Source organism: Sinohyriopsis cumingii, chromosome 3 (assembly GCF_028554795.1).
Source record: "Sinohyriopsis cumingii isolate HCF-2022 chromosome 3, ASM2855479v2, whole genome shotgun sequence".
Taxonomy (NCBI): domain Eukaryota; kingdom Metazoa; phylum Mollusca; class Bivalvia; order Unionida; family Unionidae; genus Sinohyriopsis; species Sinohyriopsis cumingii.
The window spans coordinates 58264930-58288513 of NC_142963.1; the positions used below are offsets into that span (position 1 = coordinate 58264930).

At 34.5% G+C, this 23584-nt stretch overlaps 1 protein-coding gene across 2 annotated transcripts in view; it reads right to left on the reverse strand.

Annotated features, from left to right (window-relative positions):
- Positions 1-21124, reverse strand: part of LOC149802912 (pseudouridylate synthase RPUSD1-like) — a 38110-nt gene extending 16986 nt beyond the window's left edge. The window contains exons 1-2 of one of the 2 annotated variants that reach the window (XM_089952406.1): positions 20859-21124; positions 1139-1427 (exon numbers count right to left, since the gene is read on the reverse strand). In XM_089952406.1, coding sequence (XP_089808532.1) covers positions 1139-1341 — 203 coding nt within the window. In that variant the 5' untranslated portion in view covers positions 1342-1427; positions 20859-21124. Of the gene's footprint in view, positions 1-1138; positions 1428-8860; positions 9179-20858 lie in introns of those variants that run through there. The other variant, XM_089952405.1, reaches the window with a different exon arrangement.
- Between the last annotated feature and the right edge of the window lie 2460 nt (positions 21125-23584).

Consider the following 23584-nt stretch of genomic DNA (forward strand, 5'->3'; position numbering starts at 1 on the left):
ATAATTAATGAACAGGGGTACTGTGGCAGCTCAGTTGGTAAAAAGTCTGATTTGTGATCAAGGGTTGTGGGTTCAATACCTGCCCAGTCCAATCCAGAAAGGTTAAGCTACCATTCCCTGGCTTGATATAGCCAATAATGCGTTAAAAATTCCATTAACTCATTCAGCCCTGGAGGTTTTTGTCGTTTTCATCTAAAATGTAAGTAGGAAAGACATTTTGGGGGCTATTTCTGAATACATCGTAATACATCGTCTTGCAACAGATTTTCCATGATACTAATGCCTAGTTGTATTAGAAACATTGTTTTCCACTGTTTATTTTGCTTGCACATGAGCAGAAGGGTAAAAGTTTGATTAAATAAAAAAAAAAAAAATTTGTTGAATGGACCACTCTTTATTCCAAATGCCCACCATATCCTAGTTTTTGCAATGGTCTACCTGTCTGTGTGCAGTTCAAATTTGTCTGCCTTAGATCTGAGACCAAAAGGTCTCAAATCTGGACATACAATCGGATTCTGACCATAAGCGAATTTTGGGTGAAAAAACACGGGTCCAAAATATTAGATTTTTCCCTCTGTATTTTGTAGTGCAACTGGAACGTCCAGATTATTTGGTATCATTGTAGAGCTATACCTGTATGCTTTTTTATAATACCACCCACTATGGTATATCTTAAATGACCTTGATGCTGCAGAGCTCAGCAGTAGGGTACAGCCTCTTCACGCCTACAGGCAGGATTGGGGTGATTGAGTTAAAGGTCAACCAACAACAACAAAATTTAAGTACACGTGCAAAGTTAAATCCGACAGCCCTCTACCCATGGAATAAGTGATATTAAACTGACCCCAAGATGTAGGAAGAAGTAATGGCTGAGATTCAGTCAGGCCATACATACTGTATGTATTTGCTTTTCATCTGTAACAAAACAAAGCAATTAAATGACAATAACTTTTTCAGTTGCCAAGGTTATTCAATAATGTACAGATTAAATAATAAACACCATTAATACAGACACAATCCAATGAAATCTGCTAATAATTTAACATTTTACACATTTTCATACCTTCTAATTAGGAATGTAAAATTAACCAAATCCAATTATTACTAAAATTATATCATTCTATCTATAATAGCATACCTAAAACCATGTACTGTAGAGGTATCCACAAGGTCAGGAAACATCTGACTCAAATGGGTTGCCACTGTTATGTCTTTGGGGTCATTACTGTTGATCTTAATATCCCAGGCTTTGTCAATAACCAGGAAATTCTCACTTTTGTACAAGACAACAGGAAGAGCCTTCCTTCCATGTAAATCAGAGTTATCTCCACTTGTCATCATACCAAATCGTCTTTGTATGTCTTGTGTCCTGATGGATCTTTGTCACCATGGCAACTTTAACATAGCTCTTCACAATATTTCTTGATCTGGAAGGTAATTAAAAAACACAAAAAACCAATGAAACCAAGTTTGCAATGCATAAGTGTAAAAACCCACTGATGCTTCATTAACAACAATAAGCAACAACTTATATCCATTAACAAAATAAAAAAGAACATGATTTCTCTGAAAATCCCTAATACATCATCAGATATGGGTCTATGAGTTTGCAGCTGGTGTGTGTTTGTGTGTGCGCAAGATTCCAGGAATTTTTGGTCCATAGCAGAACTGGTCCACTAAAATTTTCAGCCCATAACAAAGCTGGACTAACCGAATTGGAATATTATGTACTTGCCCTATCACTAGGTCCATCCACAATTGATACCAGTGAGAATAGTTATCAATCAATTTATAACATATAGACAAAAGGCTTAATCCTTTTTTAAATAAAGGCTGAATATCCACCATGTATTAAAATAGTTTAGTCTACATATTCAGTTTAAAAAAAATTAATCATTGAGCAAATTATATTGTAACTGTCATTATAAATGAGACTCCATTCCAAAAATTTGTTGTAACATACCTGTATTACAAACTCTTTGTTGCCATAGCTTACAAGAATCACAAGCAAGCGCATGCTACTTTGAAGTTACATTTTAAAAAGTGGTCCTCAAAACACCAATTAACAAAAGGAAATCATTGTTTTTCTTACTTTTTTTCTTCTAAATCTTTTGTCTAATCCCTCAACAAAGATGCATATTCCACAACAGTATTGTTTGTTTGTTTACTAAATATGTATATAAACTCGTATATTAGCTCATTTGCATATAAGCCAACCCCCCCCCCAAACTGAATAGGTGATGTTATGTATATTTAATCTGCATTCTTTGTTAATTGTTTTTTTACCATTTTTTAAATTTCATTATATGCTACTGTGATGTAACATTGCATGTTGGACTTAACCTTTTCCAAAATCATTTTCTACTTGACCTGAATATTTGTTTTTTAATTCTGTAAACAACTAACACATGTACATAGCTATAATAGTCTCTGTGCATGTGCTTAATATTAGGATCATTATTAATACAAGTAAACATTTATTTAGGTCTGGGTCAAGGTTATTGGAATTCTGCTATAAATATACCTGGCCTACCTGATATATTCCATATCCTATCTTACAATTTTTAGTAACAGACCATTTAATTATAACTAAGATTTTATTTTGTGAACATTAAGAAGTTTCTATAAGGTTAAATTCCATTAGGTAATAGTTTGGACTTGTTAAGAAAATGCTAATTGTGTCCTGAGGTCAAGTAGAGGAATATATAATCTTGTTACTAGAATTTTTTTTATTAATTTGTGCTTTAGACTCTTAGCAGAATCAAATGAATTTTGGTTGTGTCCAGAAATTCATTTGGATTTGAATTTAATTTATTCAACTTAATTCAAGTGATTCTTCTGTGGAAATACAAAGTGCTCCTCAAAATAACATTCTTGGAAATTCAGACTTGAATTTATAGTGAGATTTCAAATACGAATTTAATTCTTGGATTCTATTATTGTGATCCAACAAAAGACTTGGAACATCAGCATTATACATGCCACCCAAAGCACATCAAAACCTTCAGTGTTGAATTTAATTTGGATTTCCACTAAAGTTTATTCAGAACTTTAATCGTCAGGTCTTGTGTCTGTAATTCAGGGATTATTTTAGGATTTAATTTGCAATAGCACAATTTCTTTCTTTTAAATTTTCACTGTGTATTCATGGAAATAAATTATTTGTTAAATTTTATGAAGCTTGATGCTTCTCTCTCTTTTCTATTATTTATTAAGATTATAGCTTAAAAAAATTGCATGACCTATGCATAAGAATTCCCTGAGGACTGAGACAGTATCACAACATGCACGTGTTAAGTTCTAAATGCATTTATTTAGGAGAACTTATATTAGCAAAATTATGCATATACCTCTCTCAGGTTTGGCATGTATAATTATCATACAGAAATGTCATAAGTTAATATAGTTTGTTTGAAAAGTCAATCAATTTATTAAATTGTCTGTTTCTTATTGTTTCTGTGCAATTTAGCTTTGTGTATAATTTGAGAGGACAATGACAAGAATGGTGCATGAGCGAGTTGCTGTGACAGTACTCTCCCTTTGACTGTAGTTAATTATTGTTTGTTTATGCATTATTGCATTAGAATTTTACATCAATGCACCAGTCATTTATGTTTTTATTTTGCCTTAAAATTGTAAATGCCTGACTCATTACCGGTAAAATTTGATCCCAGTATGACAACAGCGAAGGTTTTATTCAATGGCTGCATTTCGACTAGTGAGCATATTTACATAATGGCACCATTTGATGTACATTGAAGGTTTGAACTTCTGCAGAATGAAGTATTACATCCCGCTGAATGAAGTACATCCCTTGGATTTGAATCATTGGCCCCACTGCACTAAACTTACATAATATCTCAAAAACATATTGAAGTTTCAGAAATAATGCTTTGAAAATTATTGCAGTACTGTAAAAACTGAGTTGTACATTGCTCTGATGTAAGCAACCTTTCACCCTGTTTTACACAGATATGGTAATTGTGCTAATATCTAAGTGTAAAAGGCAATTAGAAATCAAAGTACTGGTATAGTCACTGTACAAAATGCCCTCTTGACCCACCAGTTTCAGGGTTTTAATGATTAACTGGCCTGGATTGCTGTCAGAAAACAAAAGACAAAGCCACCAATTATAAACAAAGTAGAAACTGAAACAAGAATGTGTGTAAAGCTATGATTTTCTTCAGCCAAAACACAAAACAAAACTAGACTGATTTTATGATCTTAGTCGATTTGTATTTAGAATTTTAGCCTTTATTATTATCATTTTTGCATAAACATGTAACAGTTATGTGTCTTGTAAAATTAAACATGTGTACCTTGTCATAGAGATTTCCTCAATTTATAGGATCGCTTATATCACTGAAAAGGAGTAACTCATGAGTGCATGGATCAATGTGAATGAAACAGCTATGTATGTATAGCTGAAATGTGATCTGAAAGAATGTGATTTTGGCAGAAACAATGAACAAAGCAAAATCTACATCTGATAGTTTTGGAAATAAACCAGGATTTAAGTCATGTTAAGTACGATCTGTACTGTGTAAAAACTACATTATAGTACAACCTGGTCTCCCCGGTAAGTTCAAATGGGACCATGAATTATTAAATATTTATTAACCTCTATTTAATTTCATGTTGGAGAAATCAGAAAATATGCACATACAAAATAATAACAAAAACAATCATAATAGTTTATAACCGATTTGTAAGTGATGGGACACCGAAAATGTATTGTTACATGAATACAAGTCTTCGATCACAGAAAAAAATTATTTGTTCAAGTCCCAAGATTTATAGCCATTAAGTTACAGTAGCGAGAAGAAAGAAAAACATGAACATTTTCAAGTTTAGATGGCATATGGCTAAGTTGACCCCACTTCATCCAGGCTTTTATTTTTTCCTAACTTATTTGGCTTATATGTGAGTATATAGGGTATTGCAATTAATTAAAGCTGTATATAGGGTATTGCAATTAATTAAAACTCTATAGGGTATTGCAATTAATTAAAGAAATCAAAGTTTTCATAATCACTAATGAATAACTCATTAGTATATATTAGGTTTATTGTCAATATTTATTGTTCATTTCCAACAAGTGTTATGAAGCCATCAAGATCAAAAATAAGGATCACCCATACTGAAAAAAATCTGATAGCCCAACACCCAGTGCCCCTATTTTTTTAGACTGGGGCCCGTCCTGTTTTCTAAGTGAGGTGCCCATCGGGCCTAGAAAAAAATGATATTTGCCCAAGGAAACTTTGATTGCACTGATGAAATGTGCAAATGTATTTACAAGATGTTGACATACCTGCAATAACACGCCACAATGTAAAGCAGATCACCACTGTCCTACATGAAAATTTGGATCCAATTTTAATCAAACTGAAGCATGGCGTGTCATGCTAAAAATACTACTGTGTAGTTCCAAACCCTCTGACATAGCCATGTTTTGAGAAAACAATTTTTAGTAATCTTCTAAAAAAGATTTTTTTAAAAAGCACTAAAAAAAACCCCTAACAAACAAACACCACTTTCAGCAGATGCCTGTTATTACATGTAGCATGTATAAACGGTAAACAGTCATGATTGGAACTGAAGTAAATTTATCACTGGGGCAGGTTAAATAGCAGCAATTAAAGGCAAAGAGGTCAGGTATAAACCACCATTTCACATATTACTTAATTGGCTGACAATTGTTTATGAGGTGTGTTTGAAGTTATAGTGGGTGAGCACTTTGTGCTAAGTTACATAGGTAGGATCAGGAAGTTGTACATCCCATTATCGGTAAATCAAAGAGATGTTAGATGCGTGAACAATAATAATATATTTTTGACAAGGTTGTGAACAGCGGCAACATTTCTTTTAAATCAGATTTTACTGCATATATATAATGCAAAGAATGATCATTTCAGTTGTCTGAATAATGTTCAAGTGTAATCTATTTTTTTAAGCCGATTTAGAAAGTCATTAACAATCAGCAAATCCCAAGAAAAATAAATTTCAGAACTCTTGGTTGACAAGAGTTTTACTTTGTGAAGCACACCAGCAAATTGTTTTTAAAAAAGTGGGGCTATTAATACATTGCACATACTGCAGACAACACATCGATATTCATCAACTCGGTTCTGATAGGATTCATTAGGAGAATCCAGCAGACGTTTGAACACCAGAACCATCCAGTCTCTAGTGAGTGTAATGATGAACATAAATTTCACTTGCATTAACTTCATACCAGTTTTGAACCCTATTAAATTTATATTTGAATGACAGCTATTGCAACCTTATGTGAAAACATAAAAAAAGGGAAACTTTGGGCATGTGGAAATTGGAGTCCGGGCTTGTGAAATTTCAGTGAGGGTTAATGAGTTTATTTAGGTCTCTAGCCTTTGGCCTGTGTCTTTGAGCAATGATCACAAACAAGTTTTGTTTTATTCTATTTGAGAATGTTGTCTGAAAGCATGGTCTGACTGGGCCAGTAATAACTTTTGTGGTAATTTAATTTTTATCGACTTTGTCTTTAATGCACCAACTTTGCTACAAATCGGCTCTGCAATGTGCTTAGTGTGTTATGGAATGAGATGTCTGGTCAGTATGTGTAAGACTGAGAGATACAGTAGCCAGGGGAGTAAAATCAGGTGATGAATTTTGTTAAGTGTGCGTGAATTTCTTGATATCTGAAAGGCAACAGGGAAGATTAGTGTTTGTACCACTGTGTTACTTTCTTGAAATAAGTATTATTATTATTAATGCACTCTGACCATACAGTTTGAATTTTTGATCAACCAACGTGGGTATGTAAGAAAGCTTGTCAGTAACTCCCCAGGAGTCAGTGTTTCTTCTTGGATTCATCATCCACCAAATATACTGGCCACCAAGTATAGTCTATTATCACAGGTGCTCCACACGAGCTTGATGTTGAATAAAGGCAATATCTCAGCAGTAAAACATGCCATAAATTATGGTCGTGCACCTTCTGAAATGGAAATAGCAGAAGGGAATCGAGGGTACAAGGGTGGAACGAAGTTTTTGGAAATTACTTACCTTGTCTCGTTATAGTATGATAGACAGGGTCCTAAGTCAGAATGGGTCATTTGGGTAATCTGAGGTAACTTTGTCACTTGGTATGATTTTTTCCCTTCAGATTATTACTTTTTTTTCAACATCAAGCTTGTGTCATGCACCTGTGCCTATCATGTGACAAAAATGGCATTAAACCCCACAAAAACCAAACCAATTTGACTTCACACCTTATCATCTAAAATGGGGTGAGATAGGCAAGAATAAGTAAGACATCCATAAATATCTGCATGGATGTCTTATAGTCCTACATGTAAAATATAGCACATGTTGATTTTGTTTAGGTGCTATGTCTTACTTTCTAAATAACGGTCTTGTATAGCATGTTCCGTGGTTGTTGACATTGGAATGAGTAATCAAAGTTTCAGGAACATCAAACATACTTGGCAGCCTATATTGACACCCTTCCACTAATTAATGTTTAATTAATGTACTTACTGTGCTGTCTTTATCCTGGTGGAATTAAAATATGATACACTAGCAAATGGACGCATTTTCAAGTTCTGTTGACATACATTTGAATTTGTTGCAATTCGACAGTAGTCGAGGTATGCCGAAGTAAGTTGAAGTAGGTACATGTTGGGGATAAGTGTCTTGAATGAAACAAACCATTGCTTGCATTTCCAATAGGCATATATTTTTATTCATTTCATTAAAGAATAATATTTCAACTTAACCCAATTTCGGCATTCCCAGTTTTCATCGCTTTCCAGCCAACTGAAATGTAGGCCAACGAAACTTGAAAATAGGTCCATTTCTTTTTTGAGAATTTGAATTTATTAGAGAAAAGACATCAGAGTAAGTAAAGTCTGACTAAAACATTATGACTTTGTAGAAAAGCGTAATTTTTTTTAGTTGTCATTTGTTTGAAATATTCCTGAAAATTTGACTTTCGCAACGATATTGGTCGACATAAAAACACGCTACACAGCGCCGTTAGTTAGGTTGTAAGACCTTGACACCCACAACATAAATATCAGTGTCATGTCTAGACCAACAAGTTGTTCTCCACCCTTTTTTGTTTTGTTTGACTGTTGGTCTACGTCAGGTCTTACATGTAGGACTAGGGTGTCTTTCATTGCTGGAATATGACTACAGGTAGTACTAATATTAGTACCCGTACTCCTACCAAATCAAGTTGAGGATACAACATCGTAGCTAGACTACAGGGTGCCATGAGGTGTGGCTAGTCCTACAATGTAAGACATAGCACATGGTGGTTTTGTTTTAGTGCCCAAAACATAAATATCAGCGTCAAGGTCTTACATGTACGACTAGAGGTGCGGCAATTTCATTAATTTATCTACCGTTTCTTGCTGATTCATTAACACAACGCTTCTTTCTGTCGGTCAAGATACGGACATCACACACTCCCCTTCTTTGAGTGTTTCTGCTTCAAATATAGTCTTGTTACCGTGAAAAATAAGCTTCCGTCCGTTATATTTTTTATATGTTGGCCCCCCCCCCCCGTCCGACCATTGAGAGATAATGTTCTTTGTAACGAGTCCATGTGCTTCTATACAAAATCACAGGGGGGCTCGTATCGTTGCTTACAATTTACCTGTCATACATGTACTAAATAATAAGTACTATATAGTACATGTATAGTACATGTAAACAACGATACGAGCCCCTGTCTGTGTACATATTCTCGCTTTTTGAATGCTGCCCCCTCGCAATTTTATAGCTAATTTGTTTTATACATTCAGCAACTCATAACTTGGATCATCGTAAAGCAAAGTAGACGATCCATTTTATTTTTCATGGCCGATGTAAATACCTTATTGATCATATAATAGCCACAAGTTTCTCTGTCGTTTCCCGACTTGTTAAAGGTACCACTAGAGCGTCCGCTTCCTCATTTTAGAATCCATGTGTTTTAGGCTGTTTTTAATTTCTTTCAGAAGAGTACTCTCTTTCCTACTGTCTTTGTCATTGCTATGGGGGCGCTCCACAAATTATATGGTGTTTTTTTTCCACAGACCTCAGTGCTAATGTTTTGTGAAATAAATATACTTTCTATCCTACCTCAGCATGCGTATCACACACTTTCATAGAGAACAAAGTTATATTGTCAATTTGTTAACGACAGAACAAGGTACTCCATTGCATTTAATAGAGATAACTCTGCTGGAACTAGACAGAGTTAAGAGTTATCTAGTCACAACAGACACATTGTCAGTCATGTGTACCACATTTGAATAAAAATCATAAAAATATGATCTAGATTGGAATTAACTTTATCTCACATGTTGCCAAGAGGCTCACCTTTTTTTAAAGCCTAACAGAAAGCACAACTCTTACATACTGCACCAATCACAGCTAGTTTTGTTGTTTATTTCCGAATACAATATTATACCAGGTATTGGACAATTCGGTCCAACTTGAAAGACAACTCGGCCCAACTTAGCACTACAACTGGCAATAGTTTTAACAAGTATTGTTTCTTAAAATAAATGCTCAATACAAATACAATATATTTTGGGCAGTTTTATACAAAATTTGTTGGGTTTTTTTACCGTATAGTTCAAAATTCTTGCTTTAGGTAACAGAACCATGTATATTTTTTATTTTTATTTTAACTTTTAGGATATAATGCGTGTAATGTATGAAAAAAAGGCAAGTCACCCGTTTCTTTCTAGTATTATTTTCTTTTTCTAAGTGAGAACGAATATCAATGATGTACAATACATTGTTCCTACCGATGAAAGTATGCACTCGATTGAGAACACCGTTTCATTCTCAGTTTAAATAGGTCACAAAATAGAAAAGGTTTAGATTTAAAAAAATTGAATTTTTTTTAAACGTTAGTTGAATTAGATAAGTATTTTTGAAGTTTTAAAGATTAGGAGCTTTCGGATATCTTTAGGGAAAGAGTCCCAAAGACAAATCGTACATGGGAGAAGGGACGTCTGTAGAAGAAGAAAAACGTATAGTAGATGGATGTGAAGCTTTGGGAGTTACGTAGACGATAACGAGATGCATCATATCTCCTTTGCGAAAGAAGGTCGATTTAGTTAGGCACTTGAGTACTTATAACTAAAACAAGATGCATAATCTCTTCTTTCTTCCTTGTGTAAGAGTTTTACTAACCATATTCTATACATAAAGACTCATCTGGTGCAATTTATCGGTGCAGCTTTTATTTTAATTTATTTTCTATAATCTGACGATATCTTCAGTAGAGCAATCGTTCCAGATTTGAGAAACATATTCTAAAACGTGACGTATGAATATTATATATATATATATATATATATATATATATATATATATATATATATATATATATATATATATATATAACTTGACCAAAGCTTCCTGCAAAAAAGAATATTTAGTCACGCACAACATACATATAATATTTACATATAATATTACACGTGTTCTGAATAATCATTCAAATATGATCAGTTCATTTAGCATCAGTGGATAATGGTAGTCCGAACTGTCTATGAAACAGACCAGGAAGAAATGCATATTGTGAAAAGAGAACTTCGGATAGGAAAAGTCGGTCTGCCTGTTTGCAATTAATGTACATTTTTGACGTGTTAAACGAGAAAAAGCATATCGTTTGTCCATGCAGTAAATTTTTTTCAAGATCATTGTTTCTAATCTTTGTACTTGTGACGGGTATGTAGAAGTCGCAACACAAGTAAGAAGTATCATCAGCAAATAGTATCGCTTGTGATTTGAAGTCGTCTGCTTTAACGCTGTCATAAAAGAAATTAATCGTAAAGGCTCTAGCACAGAACCGTGGGGAACCCCAGTTACCTGACAGTTTGATTATACTTAAGTTCTGTGAACATTAGCTCCAGGCGTCAATAATAACAGTCCCTATACGACTTTCTACCTTTATATTATCCTTTTTTTGCACAAATGAATAAAATAATTATTCCAACTTCATAGATTTAAAATGAAAGAGAAACAAAGAAATACATACTATTTACAGCCGCGAGAAATACATGTATGTATGTATGTATGTATGTATGTATGTATGTAGGTATGTATGGATGTACTCAAGCTGGGGAGTTTTGTGAATACGGGCTCAGATGTATTTTGCTCTGTTCCACTTTTTCCCTTACTAGTATGCATTTTGTTTTTCATATGAGAGAGAGAGAGAGAGACTCACACACACGGACACACGCCTTCAGACGTACAGAGAGTCTTCGCATGTCTGTACAAGGGAATAATAGTAATTTGTAACATAGTTAAGACTGGCAATCAGTTATTCGTTTCTAATTTGCATGGAAGAATAAATCAAATATGTTTGACGATATGGAATGATACTGTCGAGCTTTTAGTTTACGCGCGCACACACAAATACGTCAACTTGAAAAATAAAAGCAAGCAATAAAATTAACTGGTAAGAGCTTAAAATCGCAGCAACTAAACAATGACAAAATGCTCAGCACTCTCTCTCTCTCTCTCACACACACACACATATTGCCATGTGCAACCGAGTGTCTTCTATGCTGCACTGTTACAACCTGAAGCCTAAAATTAAATATATTTCTTATAATGTCGCTACTCTTAGAAAAATGTATACGTATTCTGTAGAATATTATCTGCTAAATATTGTTATTTTATAAATCGATATTGATAATTTGACCGGAAGACTTAAACTGAGAATGCCGTTGTGCAGATGCGTATGTTTTTTTTAGCATAACATGTAAATGCATAGAAATATTTTAATCAGAATGCGCAAGATATGTCAGTTTGTTTTTCTCTCATATATATGTACGTTACGAAGTATGATTATTTTCTTCTAAAGAATATCAGGATAGTTTAGTTTGTTTAAATTTGTTCAATTTGTTTTCTAAAACCAATTCTATTTTATAACCTATAAAAAATTGAAAAAACATTTTGCCCTACTTAAATTATATATATATCTTACAGATTATCTTCTTGTTATTTGATGAAAAAGAACTTGTTAAAACTGTTGCTAAGTTCGGCCGAATTGTCTTACAAATTGGGCGAATTGTTTTATTTTCGGTCCACGTTGGGCTCAGTTGTCTTGGGCCGAATTGTCTTTGGGCCGAATTTTCTATAATCTCGTAATACCATATGAACTGAAAGAGTGACAGGTTTAAGAGGAAGTTGTTTACATCTGCAACATTCACAAAGGAGAGAATGCTGGCTTACCTCTATTTTTACACGTTCGTGTACTGTGGCTGTTCTTGTGGAAATTTTACGTGCTCTAACTAGCATGACTGATCCCATGCGCTAAAAAATCAGCCTGAATTAGTCCAAAGTGCACTAACTTTGGCAGGTATTGAAATTGGGAAAATGAATTTTGCCAGACTAGACAATAACATCTTCAGATAGTGCAGTGAACGAACCAGGCTATAGCACAAGTCACATGGATCATGTATGCACATATACTTTTTTGAAATTAATTATACATTGTCCTTTTAAAATTTAATACTAATTTACTTTAACGAAACTCTATTCCATCCTCATTATTGAATGTTGTGCACATTAACTGTCACCAAGAAACTTCCAGACGAAAATTATCTATCACTATGGACTTGTACAATGGTGGCTATGTTCTAAACTTGGGTCATATGATGAGGTTTTCAGTTTTATCTACTGAATTACATAGTGTTGGTTGAAGGTTCCATTTTCTATGTGGAGTTTTTACATGTTATCGGTTGAATTACACATGTGTTTTGAAATTTCAGTGTAGTATATCCGGAATTCCAGCCTCTTACGTTGAATTTAAAAAAAAATGCATTTCATATACTGAGATTTGACATTTTAGCTGTTGGATTAAAAAGGCGTGGTTGAAAATTCCAATTCCTATGTCGAGTTTTTAGAGTTTAACTTCTGACTTACACAGCAGTGGTTGAAATTTAAATGGTGTATGTCGAAAATTCCAGCTTCAACTCTCGAATGAAATTGTTTGTGCAGAAAGTTTCATTTCATTTGTCGAGATTTTTTTCATTAGTTCAATTACACGACTTCGGTTGAAAGTTATATTTCCTTTGTCAAGATTTTAGATGTCATCTGATGAGTTAAACAGCGATAATTGGAAGTTCGATTTCCTATGTGGAGAATTCAAGTTTGACATGTTGAGCCATATTGTTTGTGTTACGATCGTCTGTCAATCATAGATTTGTTGTTTAAGGACACTATTCCTTTTTGTCCTTAAATATGAACCTAAAACAAATGCTGTATGTATTGTAGAAATTATGATAGTCCAAATATTGCTTAAAATTAGAACACAAGTAAATATTGCCAGAGTATGCACACTATGTTACTGCCATCTTCATCAAGTATTTAAGCAAAGTAAGTGTCTTTCATTTGTTTCCGTAACGTTTACACTTCAACTGTCAAAGTTGTTAAGTTTTCTCTGTTATGTCCTGTTGAATTAATTTTCATCCCCAAACTATAAAAAACCAACGTTGATTTGTTTTAATTATTGAAAAAGTTATGTTGTATTTCATTAAATTAAAGGGTTCCATGGCTGTGCATTGATTATTGCATGATGTTATATAAAGGGATCGAAGTAAATTATTGGCGTGCGTGTGGCAAACAGTTTTACTTTGTCACACACTTATATTAAGAGAACGCTTGTATGCCTTAAATTATTTCCGCAGGATCTAATAAGTGCATGGAAATTGTCCCCCAAAACGGCACTTTTAATATGTATCTCAGAATAAAAAGGCACATCATTTTATCATGAATTACAGAGGGGATTTGAGAATTTAGGAGAGCTTCTGCATTTAAACGATTACAATACATAATTTTAGCTATCAAACTGAAAAGAACACTTGATAATGGAAAATTTCCAGCTGCTTCCCGCTCAGTTTTGTGTCGCGGAGGAATAGTTGCTGAATCCGCCACCCCATCCACCTCCGAATTGTTTATTATTATTATTATTATTAGTCACCAGTCTATGATCTTAAAATAAGTGACAGAAAAGAGTGAAGACAACAAGCTTTGTAAAATTTAACAATTAATTTATTTCCTTAGAATACAAAGTGAAAAATGAGAAAAAAGAACTTACGGTATTGCGAATTAAATCCAAATTGTAATCCAAGATTTAAAACACAATTCCTATAAATGAAAAGTTCTAGGTGAATTTCAGTTTAAACCCCGCTGAAATTCAAGATGGAAGGCGATGACGTGTGTAATAACCTACAAAATGCAGATGTGCCAACAGTCTTTTGTTGAATCACAGAAGTATTTTTCCAGGTTTGAATTCAGCATAAATTCCAATGATTCTCTTTTTCCAAGAATTATCAGAGCACTTTTGTATTTCCAGAGAAAACAATCACTTGAATTCAGTAATTTGAAGAAAATAAAAATTCAGCCCAAACTGGTCACAACACAAAACAACTTAACGTGTCAAGTGTTTTAAGCCCAAATGACATAACTTTATCAAAACATCAGTTATACGGCTAATTAAGACGCAAAACAGATACCCGGGTGAGGGTCAAAAGTTCATTCTTCTGGAAAAAATATAAGTTTGTTATCAATTGGCACATATACCTCTCACGTAGTCCAGGTATGACCTTGACTCAACTTAATGATTCTTATTCTGAGAAAGATAAAAAAAATAATAATAAAAGTTGCTTTCATCTATGAAATAAAAAAAAAATGAAAAAAGTCAATCAGGTCAAACAGAATTGAACTCAGTTCTGGACAAGGTCAAGTCCAGTAAACAATGTTACTTACAATAGCATGTAATGGAAATTAAAAAAATGTGAAACTAACAAGCAAATAATTTAAAGTAAATATACATAACATGTTGTTGTTGTTGTTGTTGTTGAATAATCTTGAAACAGACTGGCTGATTTGCAAAATTATAAAAATTCAACGTTTCATATGTAGTTCATCCTCTGCAAAGAAAATTTATGTTTACATTTGTGAGAAATAAAAGGGCATACTGAACTGAACAATGGGCCAATCATTGGTAAAAACGCCCGGTACAATTGTTAAAACAGCCTGAAGCAGTGAAAACATAAAGGGGTGGTGGGATGGAGGCTGCCGCGGTGACATTCTAAAAACGATTGTGCCAAAAGTTGGGGGTACTTCAATAAGACAGATATGCACCACACATATACTGTGCTTTTTCGTTGAATACAATTCTATTACACTGATTTATTTGTCAGAACTTAGCTACAGCCTTTCATTAAAAGGTCATATTTGATATTGTATTCACAATTACGTATCTCAGTACGATGCTTGATAAACTGAACTAAACACAAGAAGGCCGGACTTGTATGCTGAGACCACAATTAACACAGTGATGTAAAACGTTCGACCTTGTCTCTATCCTCAAAGATGGAGGAAGCAAGTTATAGCATGAATTGTCTTACTTGAAAATAATTAATCCAGTGTATGCACAAAATCTGTCAAGGTGTTTAGAAAATAAAAACGAATGAAAAAAACCCAATAAACTTTTAATCTTAGTGCGATCTTTCTATATAGCTGTGACCCAAAGATTATATGGGCGAGAGTGCGTGTCGCAGAACAAACTTTGCTTCGTAAATGATTTGCCGCAAGGATGAAGAAAACTTGTCCAGTAGCTCAGGAAATATAAGTAAAAACAACAACAACAAAAAAACAACTTGAACAAAAAACATTTTTTCGAAGATAGTGACCATTATCCTAAAGCTAAAGGGAAAATAAACAAATTAAATCTTAGCTTAGTTATGGCTTATTCTAAGCATGAACAAGTCAATCAAGGACTTGAAATATAAGCAAATGAAAACACTCTAACCAAAACTTTACTATAAACTTTACACGAAGGTCACAGGGATGAGCAAGCCTGTCGCAGAACGAATTGGTAATACTCTCGAAATATGAAATGCAACTTTCAACACCAACAATTTGATTCAAATGGTGAAAATGGAATTCTCAACATAAAACATTGAAATTACAGCAACCTGATGAAAATCAGATCTCCACTATCCTACGTGAAGGGCAGTTGAGATCCGATTTTAATCAGATTGGAACTTTCAGCTGCAACTTTCTCATTGGACCAGCATTTATCTGCTACGGTGCCCAGAGGCGTAGCTATGATATTTTGCGACCGGGGACGAACTACAAAATTGGCGCCCCAGCCCCCTCCCCGTTTAATCACATTTTTGAATATTACCCTTGTTTACTTATTATAATGTAACGTTGTAAGCCTCATTTTGGCGCCCCTGTACCTCGGCGCCCGGGGACATATGTACCCCCCTGCCCCCCCCCCCCAGCTACGCCTCTGACGGTGCCTCATATTAAACAGTGTTGTTATTATTTATATTTTTAAACCCAAACGTACTGACGTAGGAACAGTCGTTAAATGCCTTTCCAGATTAGGTACACGTGTTGTCATATACGGGAATACCCATAATATTCATCCAGAGCAGTCTCAGCGTTATGTAAGAAGAGTGACAAACTATCCTAGTCAGTATCGTGCGACAGCATTTGTTGCAAGGTATTTTTTCATTGACTAAGAATATAAGCTTGCTTATTTCGTGGTTGGGGTGCTAAAATAAATATCTTGGTTAGACTAACAAATTGTCCTGTACTTGTATAATACTGGCAGACGCGTCGGCGTGGGGATGGTGGGAAGCGGTGTGATCATGCATTTATTCGTCGTTCATTGGGTTGAAATTTCTCCATTGTAATAACATGTAAACAGCTTTCTGGCACACTGTTGGTTCTTCCCTCATTTTGTTTATCTGACACGACCGGTTATCCCCAGTCATGTTAGATAAGTGAAAATGTGGAGAACTTGTTAGTTTAGGTTGACATCCAATTACACTGTCACCCATTGTTATACAAAGCAGAGAAGCCGATCCTACCTTCGCCTCCGATGTGTGCCGTCACACATCCACAATGACAGTGTTGCAGCTTGGTTAAGCTTGGCAGTTTAGATCAAAATTACGCCTAAATGGCAAAGAATGTAGGTGGGAGAGCAAAAGTACTCCATGAAGAAGCAATAGAGGCAGAAGAAGAAGAAATAATGGAAATGCAATGAAACGAGAGATTCGAGAATGAACCCAAGGAAAACAAGTTAGGCCGTAATCACAACAACGCACGACAATTCTTTGTTGTTGTTGTTGTAGGGTTTAACGACATTTTTCAGCACACGATGGGCTATACATGACGGCCAGTATTAATGGTGGAGGAAGAACCCAGAAAGAACCACCGACCAACGAGAAGCTACTGGCAAGCTTTCTCACATACCCACGTTGGCTGAATCCGAGACTCGATCCCACGCAGACAGAGGTGAGATGGCAGTGATCCGTAACGGAGAGCGCTTTAGACCACTCGGCCACTTGGAGCCCCCGACAATTCTTTGCCAACTCCATATAATCCATCTTCGACAATTTTTGACAACTGATCCAATTCAATTCCAAATGACAAGACGGCACCAACAACACGAAGGACACAAATATTTGAATTATCCACAAGCTCTACAAACTTTGTAATTTTTTTATATTAAATCTGTTTAGAGCACTAGGCAAAATAGAAGATGAAATAGAAAAAAAGAGGAGAGGATATATGATGAGAAAACGGAAAGGAAGAAAATGAAGACCACCGAAAGTGGAAATATACTGGAAAAAGTAGTCAGTAAAAAATTGGAGACCGAAAAAGAAAGAATGAAACACAAGAAGAACAAAAAAGAGACACAAAGCAGAACAAAGAACACTTGTTTCAATGGCCCAGCCAATTATTGGAGAAGAGGGAGAGATCAAGGAAAGTATATGAGAGAGCCTAAACATGAAAATAAAAAAGGTCGTTAACCCAAAATCTCAAACAGGTTAAAAAGAGCAGGAAAGGAGAAAAGCCATACACAGAAAAGAAACGGAACAATCAGGTGCCAGTACAGAACACAAAATTACAAGTAGAACTACACTAATTACACAATCAGACATGAAACACAACAAATTAACTGAAAACAAAATGGAGATCTGAAAATAAAAGAGAAGTAAATAAATAAACATGCAAAACTCATAGATCAATAGAAACAATCATGGAATAGGGACAAAAGTAATACCGAACAAAAGATATGAAGCCAATAGATAATATATAAGAAGGGGAAATATTTTACTAAAACAAATTTTGGCTAAATAAGTAATAAAGAAATAAAAATGAGCCCAGAGTATGCGATTCAACATTGTAATGTAAATGGAATAACAAACAAAATACATAAGGTAATAAACATGTTAAATATATATTGAATGATATAATTATTTTTGACAATAAATTAAAGAGATAAATTAATATATACAATTCATTCAGCTTAGAAAATAAACATGGAAAATGACAATTCTATTGAATATATATTTATATGGTTTTGCAACTAGATATGTGGATGGATATATATTGTACGTAACTCCGAATGCATACCTACCTGGTAACTAAACAAAAGAAAACTTGCATACAATAAAAAACAAAATCATTTAGGAATCGATATGCAATAGATACTAACGAATGCACGTGAAAAACACAAACGAAAAAGACACCCATTACAAGAAGCAACTAACCGAGCAACTCGGGTTGCGTGTAAACGTGGAAGAAGATGTTAGCTGGGATGGGGTTGAGGTCGCGATATATCCCTCCCACTTGGGGACGGGTGTCATGCGATGGACCCGACCAAATATCCTCACAAGCTAAAACCGTCCACCCCGAGAGAGAGAGAGAGAGAGAGAGAGAGAGAGATGCTTTAGAATAACGAAATAATGCTGTTTGCGCTCGCCATTGTCCCCTGCATTTGAGTAACGTGCGTTCCCTTACCTCCTATTGCGTTCTCCCATTTCTTTATTTAGTACTACAACAATACTAATTTACAAAAAATGGCACTACTAGTACAGATTAACAAAAGACGTACAGACTAGAAAAACACATAAAATGGGGGATTTATCCCCCAGCAAATAAATGAGGACGACGTGAATCGACGCTATCATGGGTAACGCGAGACAGTTAGGTTCACATGAAAGTTTCCAAAATCGAAGGCATGACGAAATATAAACAGAACGGAAACATGGAAACAATAGGGGATACACACAAATTTATACAAACAACTGCTAGTATTTACCTTCCCTCTCCTAACAGAAAAACAACACAATACGTTAGCATTCAGAACACGTTTTTCTCATCAACTTATATTTTCTCTCTTCTTACAACTGATTATTAAACAGTGTGATCATCGAATATCGTATTCAGAACAGAGAACAACCATTGCGAGTGGGGTTAGAAGAAAGAAGAGCCACTGTGAAATAACCCTACCTCTCATATACTGCTCTATTCAAAATTGTATAACTTATTTCTTCCTCGACTATCAAAATATAGAAAATAAAAAGACTCAAAAAGATTTGAATTCGAACTCTCTGGGCCAGTCCAAACAAAGACACCTACGGATTAAGAGCAAGAACCACAACACTGCACAACGACTTTATATGAATACACAAGTGGGTAAAAATACCTTTCTCTGACATAGTATGACTCGGCCGGGGTTCGAACCCGCTACCTCCCGCATCCTAGTTGGACGCTCTTTCTTGGGGGTGGGTGGGGTGGTGTACGCTCTAACCACCGAGGACACCAGAGCGATCGAAGAAATTTGTTTTATATATGTTTTGTGCATATATGTGTCTGTATATATCAATGTTGTTAACAGCAAAAATTTAAGCCTCCTCGCCTTTAACCTTCTTTTGTGATAGTATGTGATTTTATGTATGTACGTGTATAGTACTGTGTCTATAAACATATCCTATCCATTTGTGTATGTTTGTATGTAAGTTTGCGTCTATTTCATCCCGTTTCTTTTACATCCTACCCACCGTCTGCGTTATATTACGTTTGTGTGCGTGTGTGAAAGTGTGTGTATCAACCCGTACTACCCGTTTCGTTTGGATGGTAGCGATGTGTGTTTGAATGTAGCGGTGTGTATTTGGATAGTAATTGTTATGAGATGATTTTCATGATTTTTACGAAATAAATTTTCACCCCCAATTCTTGTTATGAATAGTTCTGACTCATAGGTGTCTTTCACACATGGTTAGAGAGAGTTCACACTCCCTTAGGAAATGTTACCGCCGGGCAATGTCATATTGGATCACGTTATTAGGGAACGTTTGCGGAGAGATAAGGGATCGCTGTTAGAAAGGTGAACCTCAGGAATCTGATGGAACGAAGATTATTAAAATTATTGACTTAATGAATTACATCCTAGGGATATATATATATATATATATATATATATATATATATATATATATATATATATATATATATATATATATATATATGTACACACACAAACTTTACAATTTAGATATAAGTAATGCATACAAAATGACAATACACCTTCAAGCTTACCAACTTCATGTAGTTCTGGAATTTCTGTCTTTTAGAATATAATGTAAATAATTAAATATCGAATAAATTAACGATAGACAATGAAATATTCCAGACTAATGCAACAATAGTTATAAAAAAGTATTTACTAAATTTGATCCAAAATACCCAAACTATTATGCTCTAAAATGTAAAGAATATTTTATATTACTGACCATGAAGTTGGTAGTGAACTCGTCTTTACAACAATCCATTCCATGATTGCAAATAAATATTAATTCTTAATGCAATTAACTTTCCAATACATAATAATAAAGAATAATAAAAGAATATTAAAAGAATACAAAAAACAAAAATTCCAAACGCGTCGATTTTGGATTTAATTGCAACCAAACGTACCACATAACGTCTTAAGACATTTAAATCCGTATATTACTATCCTAATGAAAATCTTACAAATGCAGTTAGTTTCTTACCTATAAGAAAGGTGAACCTCATGAGTCTGTCAGAACGAATTACTTACGCAGAGCCTCACCTCGCTTATATGCCATTTAGGAGAGCACCTTCGACACCATGTAAAAGATATTTCTCTTGACGCTGCTCATCATATACTTGCTGACTGTACACTTTTCAGTTTCAGTCTGACTTCAGGGTTCATGACCATTCTACTGTCTGGTTTCTGGGTTTGCATATATCATTACATAAAGATTTGCTGCACTAGCTTTTTCCATGAAACACACGCACTTTAACTGATACTGTCAGCAGGTAGGAATTTTGCTTGCTCAAGCACACATTGTATTAATGTTGCTTAGTCTAGATTTCCTGACTTAGACTATAAGAAGAAATGCGTAATGGATTTTACGGTTCCCACATAAAGCACAATCTTTATTTAAATAATATGTATGTGTATTACAAGAAAATTGATTTTAATACAATTTGCTGACAAATTTAATCACGACATAATGGAAAACAGGGTGCTTGATTGTAGAATGTGTGTTTGGATAGTATATGCTGTGTATTGGATTGTAAAGATGAGTGCTTGGTTGGAGATTAAAAATATTAACATTACAATTTTCATTGGCCCCATAAACTGTCGACCCTTTTTCCCTTCACCAATTTACAATTCACGTTTGTCCACATAAACTGTCCAGCCTTTTTTCTTCTTCACATTTTAACATTTCTATACCAATAAGTCGGGGGCCCCGAGTGGTCTAAAGCGCTCTCCGTTACGGATCACTGCCATCTCACCTCTGTCTGCGTGGGTTCGAGTCTCAGATTCAGCCAGTGTGGGTATGTGTGAATGATTGCCAGTAGCTTCTCGCGGATCGATGGTTCTTTCCGGGGTTTTCCCGGGTTCTTCCTCCACCATTAATACTGGCCGTCATGTATAGCCTATCATGTGCTGAAAAATGGCTTTAAACCCTACAAAAAAAAAAAAAACAACAACAACAACAAAACAACAACCAATAAGTCACTATAAAGATTTGTGTCCCCATCATGCTATTCCGATGTTGCACATATGGAGAAAGTTAACACAGGATTTCCCATTTCCCCATGCCGTCTTCAGCATGATAACCTATGGATAAATTTAAGAGAAAGTTTCTCTTTTGTCCTACAAGGGTCACTTGTATATTAGCCTATGGGCTAATGTTAATTCTAGTATCAATCCCCTCATAGAGCTACTTGCATAGAAATGAAGGACAACGTCAACTCAATTAGAGAGAACAACCTGGCCGTCGAAATTATACAAGTTAAATCTATGCTCTCTTTCCGTCTTTCAAGCTGTATGTATATTTAATTTTGCATTATTTGGTGTCTTTTCGTAATTATTATATGTTATGCACGTCTGTATTTTGTATTTGACTATGTCTAAAATCAAGTCAATGATGTACCTGACCAGTGACATTTATTTTGTAAACAACATAATACATAGTTAATTTTTCTCTATCATTGTGGATTAAATATTCAGATAATTATTAGTAGTAAATATGTTTACTTATATTTGAGTGAAAGATACAGTCTTGATTCTGAGCTTAGAAACCTCCGGAATGGAAATTTGCCATTCGTCTATTTTCAGAAATTGTTTATTGCGAGCTAGGTCAAGTGTAGGAGTATACATGTTTACATTAAGATTATTCATTCTTGCATTAGCATCTGAAGCAGAGTCAGTCTTATTGTTGTTCAGTTTATTCTTGGTCGAAAACATTAATTTGGAATTATAGTTAATTCAGACAAGGACATTTTGGATTATATTATTGTGATTCATCAAAAGACTGTTAGCACATCAACACATTCCATGCCATTAGCACATTCGAGACTTCAGGCACGTCAGTACATTAAAATATTACAGATATGAATATAAAGTTGTTAAAGATATGTTAAAAATCAAAATCACACACACACACACACACACACACACACACACAGAGTATTGGAATTTATTTGCAATATCACTGAAATTCAATTGGAATATTGAACATTTGGACATATGTTTGAACGTATAGGACTATTTGGGTTTTTATTCACAATATTTTACGTTCTTTTTTTAATGTTCACTTTGTGTTCTAGGGAAATAAATTATTAATGAATTGTACAATGTTTTATATAGTTTTTTGCTCTTTTTGTTACTTTATTGAAGACAATAGGATCGTAAAACAAGAAATTGTGCATTACAGAGAAAAGGTATCATCCATCATTTGTTAAGATTATGACTGAGCAATTGCTGAACATACACCATTTTATAATATCAAAATCTGCAAAGTTAGGAATCGGCAGAACATTTAACATAGAACGCTACTGTCAAAATATTTTTGTATACAAAACTCTCAAAGACTAATCAGAGTGGAAGCTATTGTTAGGTCTATTTTGTTGCATCATATTAGATTCACAGAACTTTTTTCTAATATTTATCTTTCGCATATTTTCAATCAGGAATTCGGCACAGATAAAGAAAGAACATTACCAATAATTATTGAACAGTATGTTTCGGGATCATCCAGCATGTTTTGCATGAGCGATTTGAAAGACAACTTGAAACATTAGTTGGCAGATGTTTCTGCAACTGAACCAACCTCAAGAAATTCCATAATGGAAAATAGTTGGTGACCAGCGCTTGTTAATGCCAAGGTTACCACGAATCTGTAACGATTTCGACTGAAATATGTGCACCTACAAACTATAAGTTTAAGTTTCTTTACAAAGC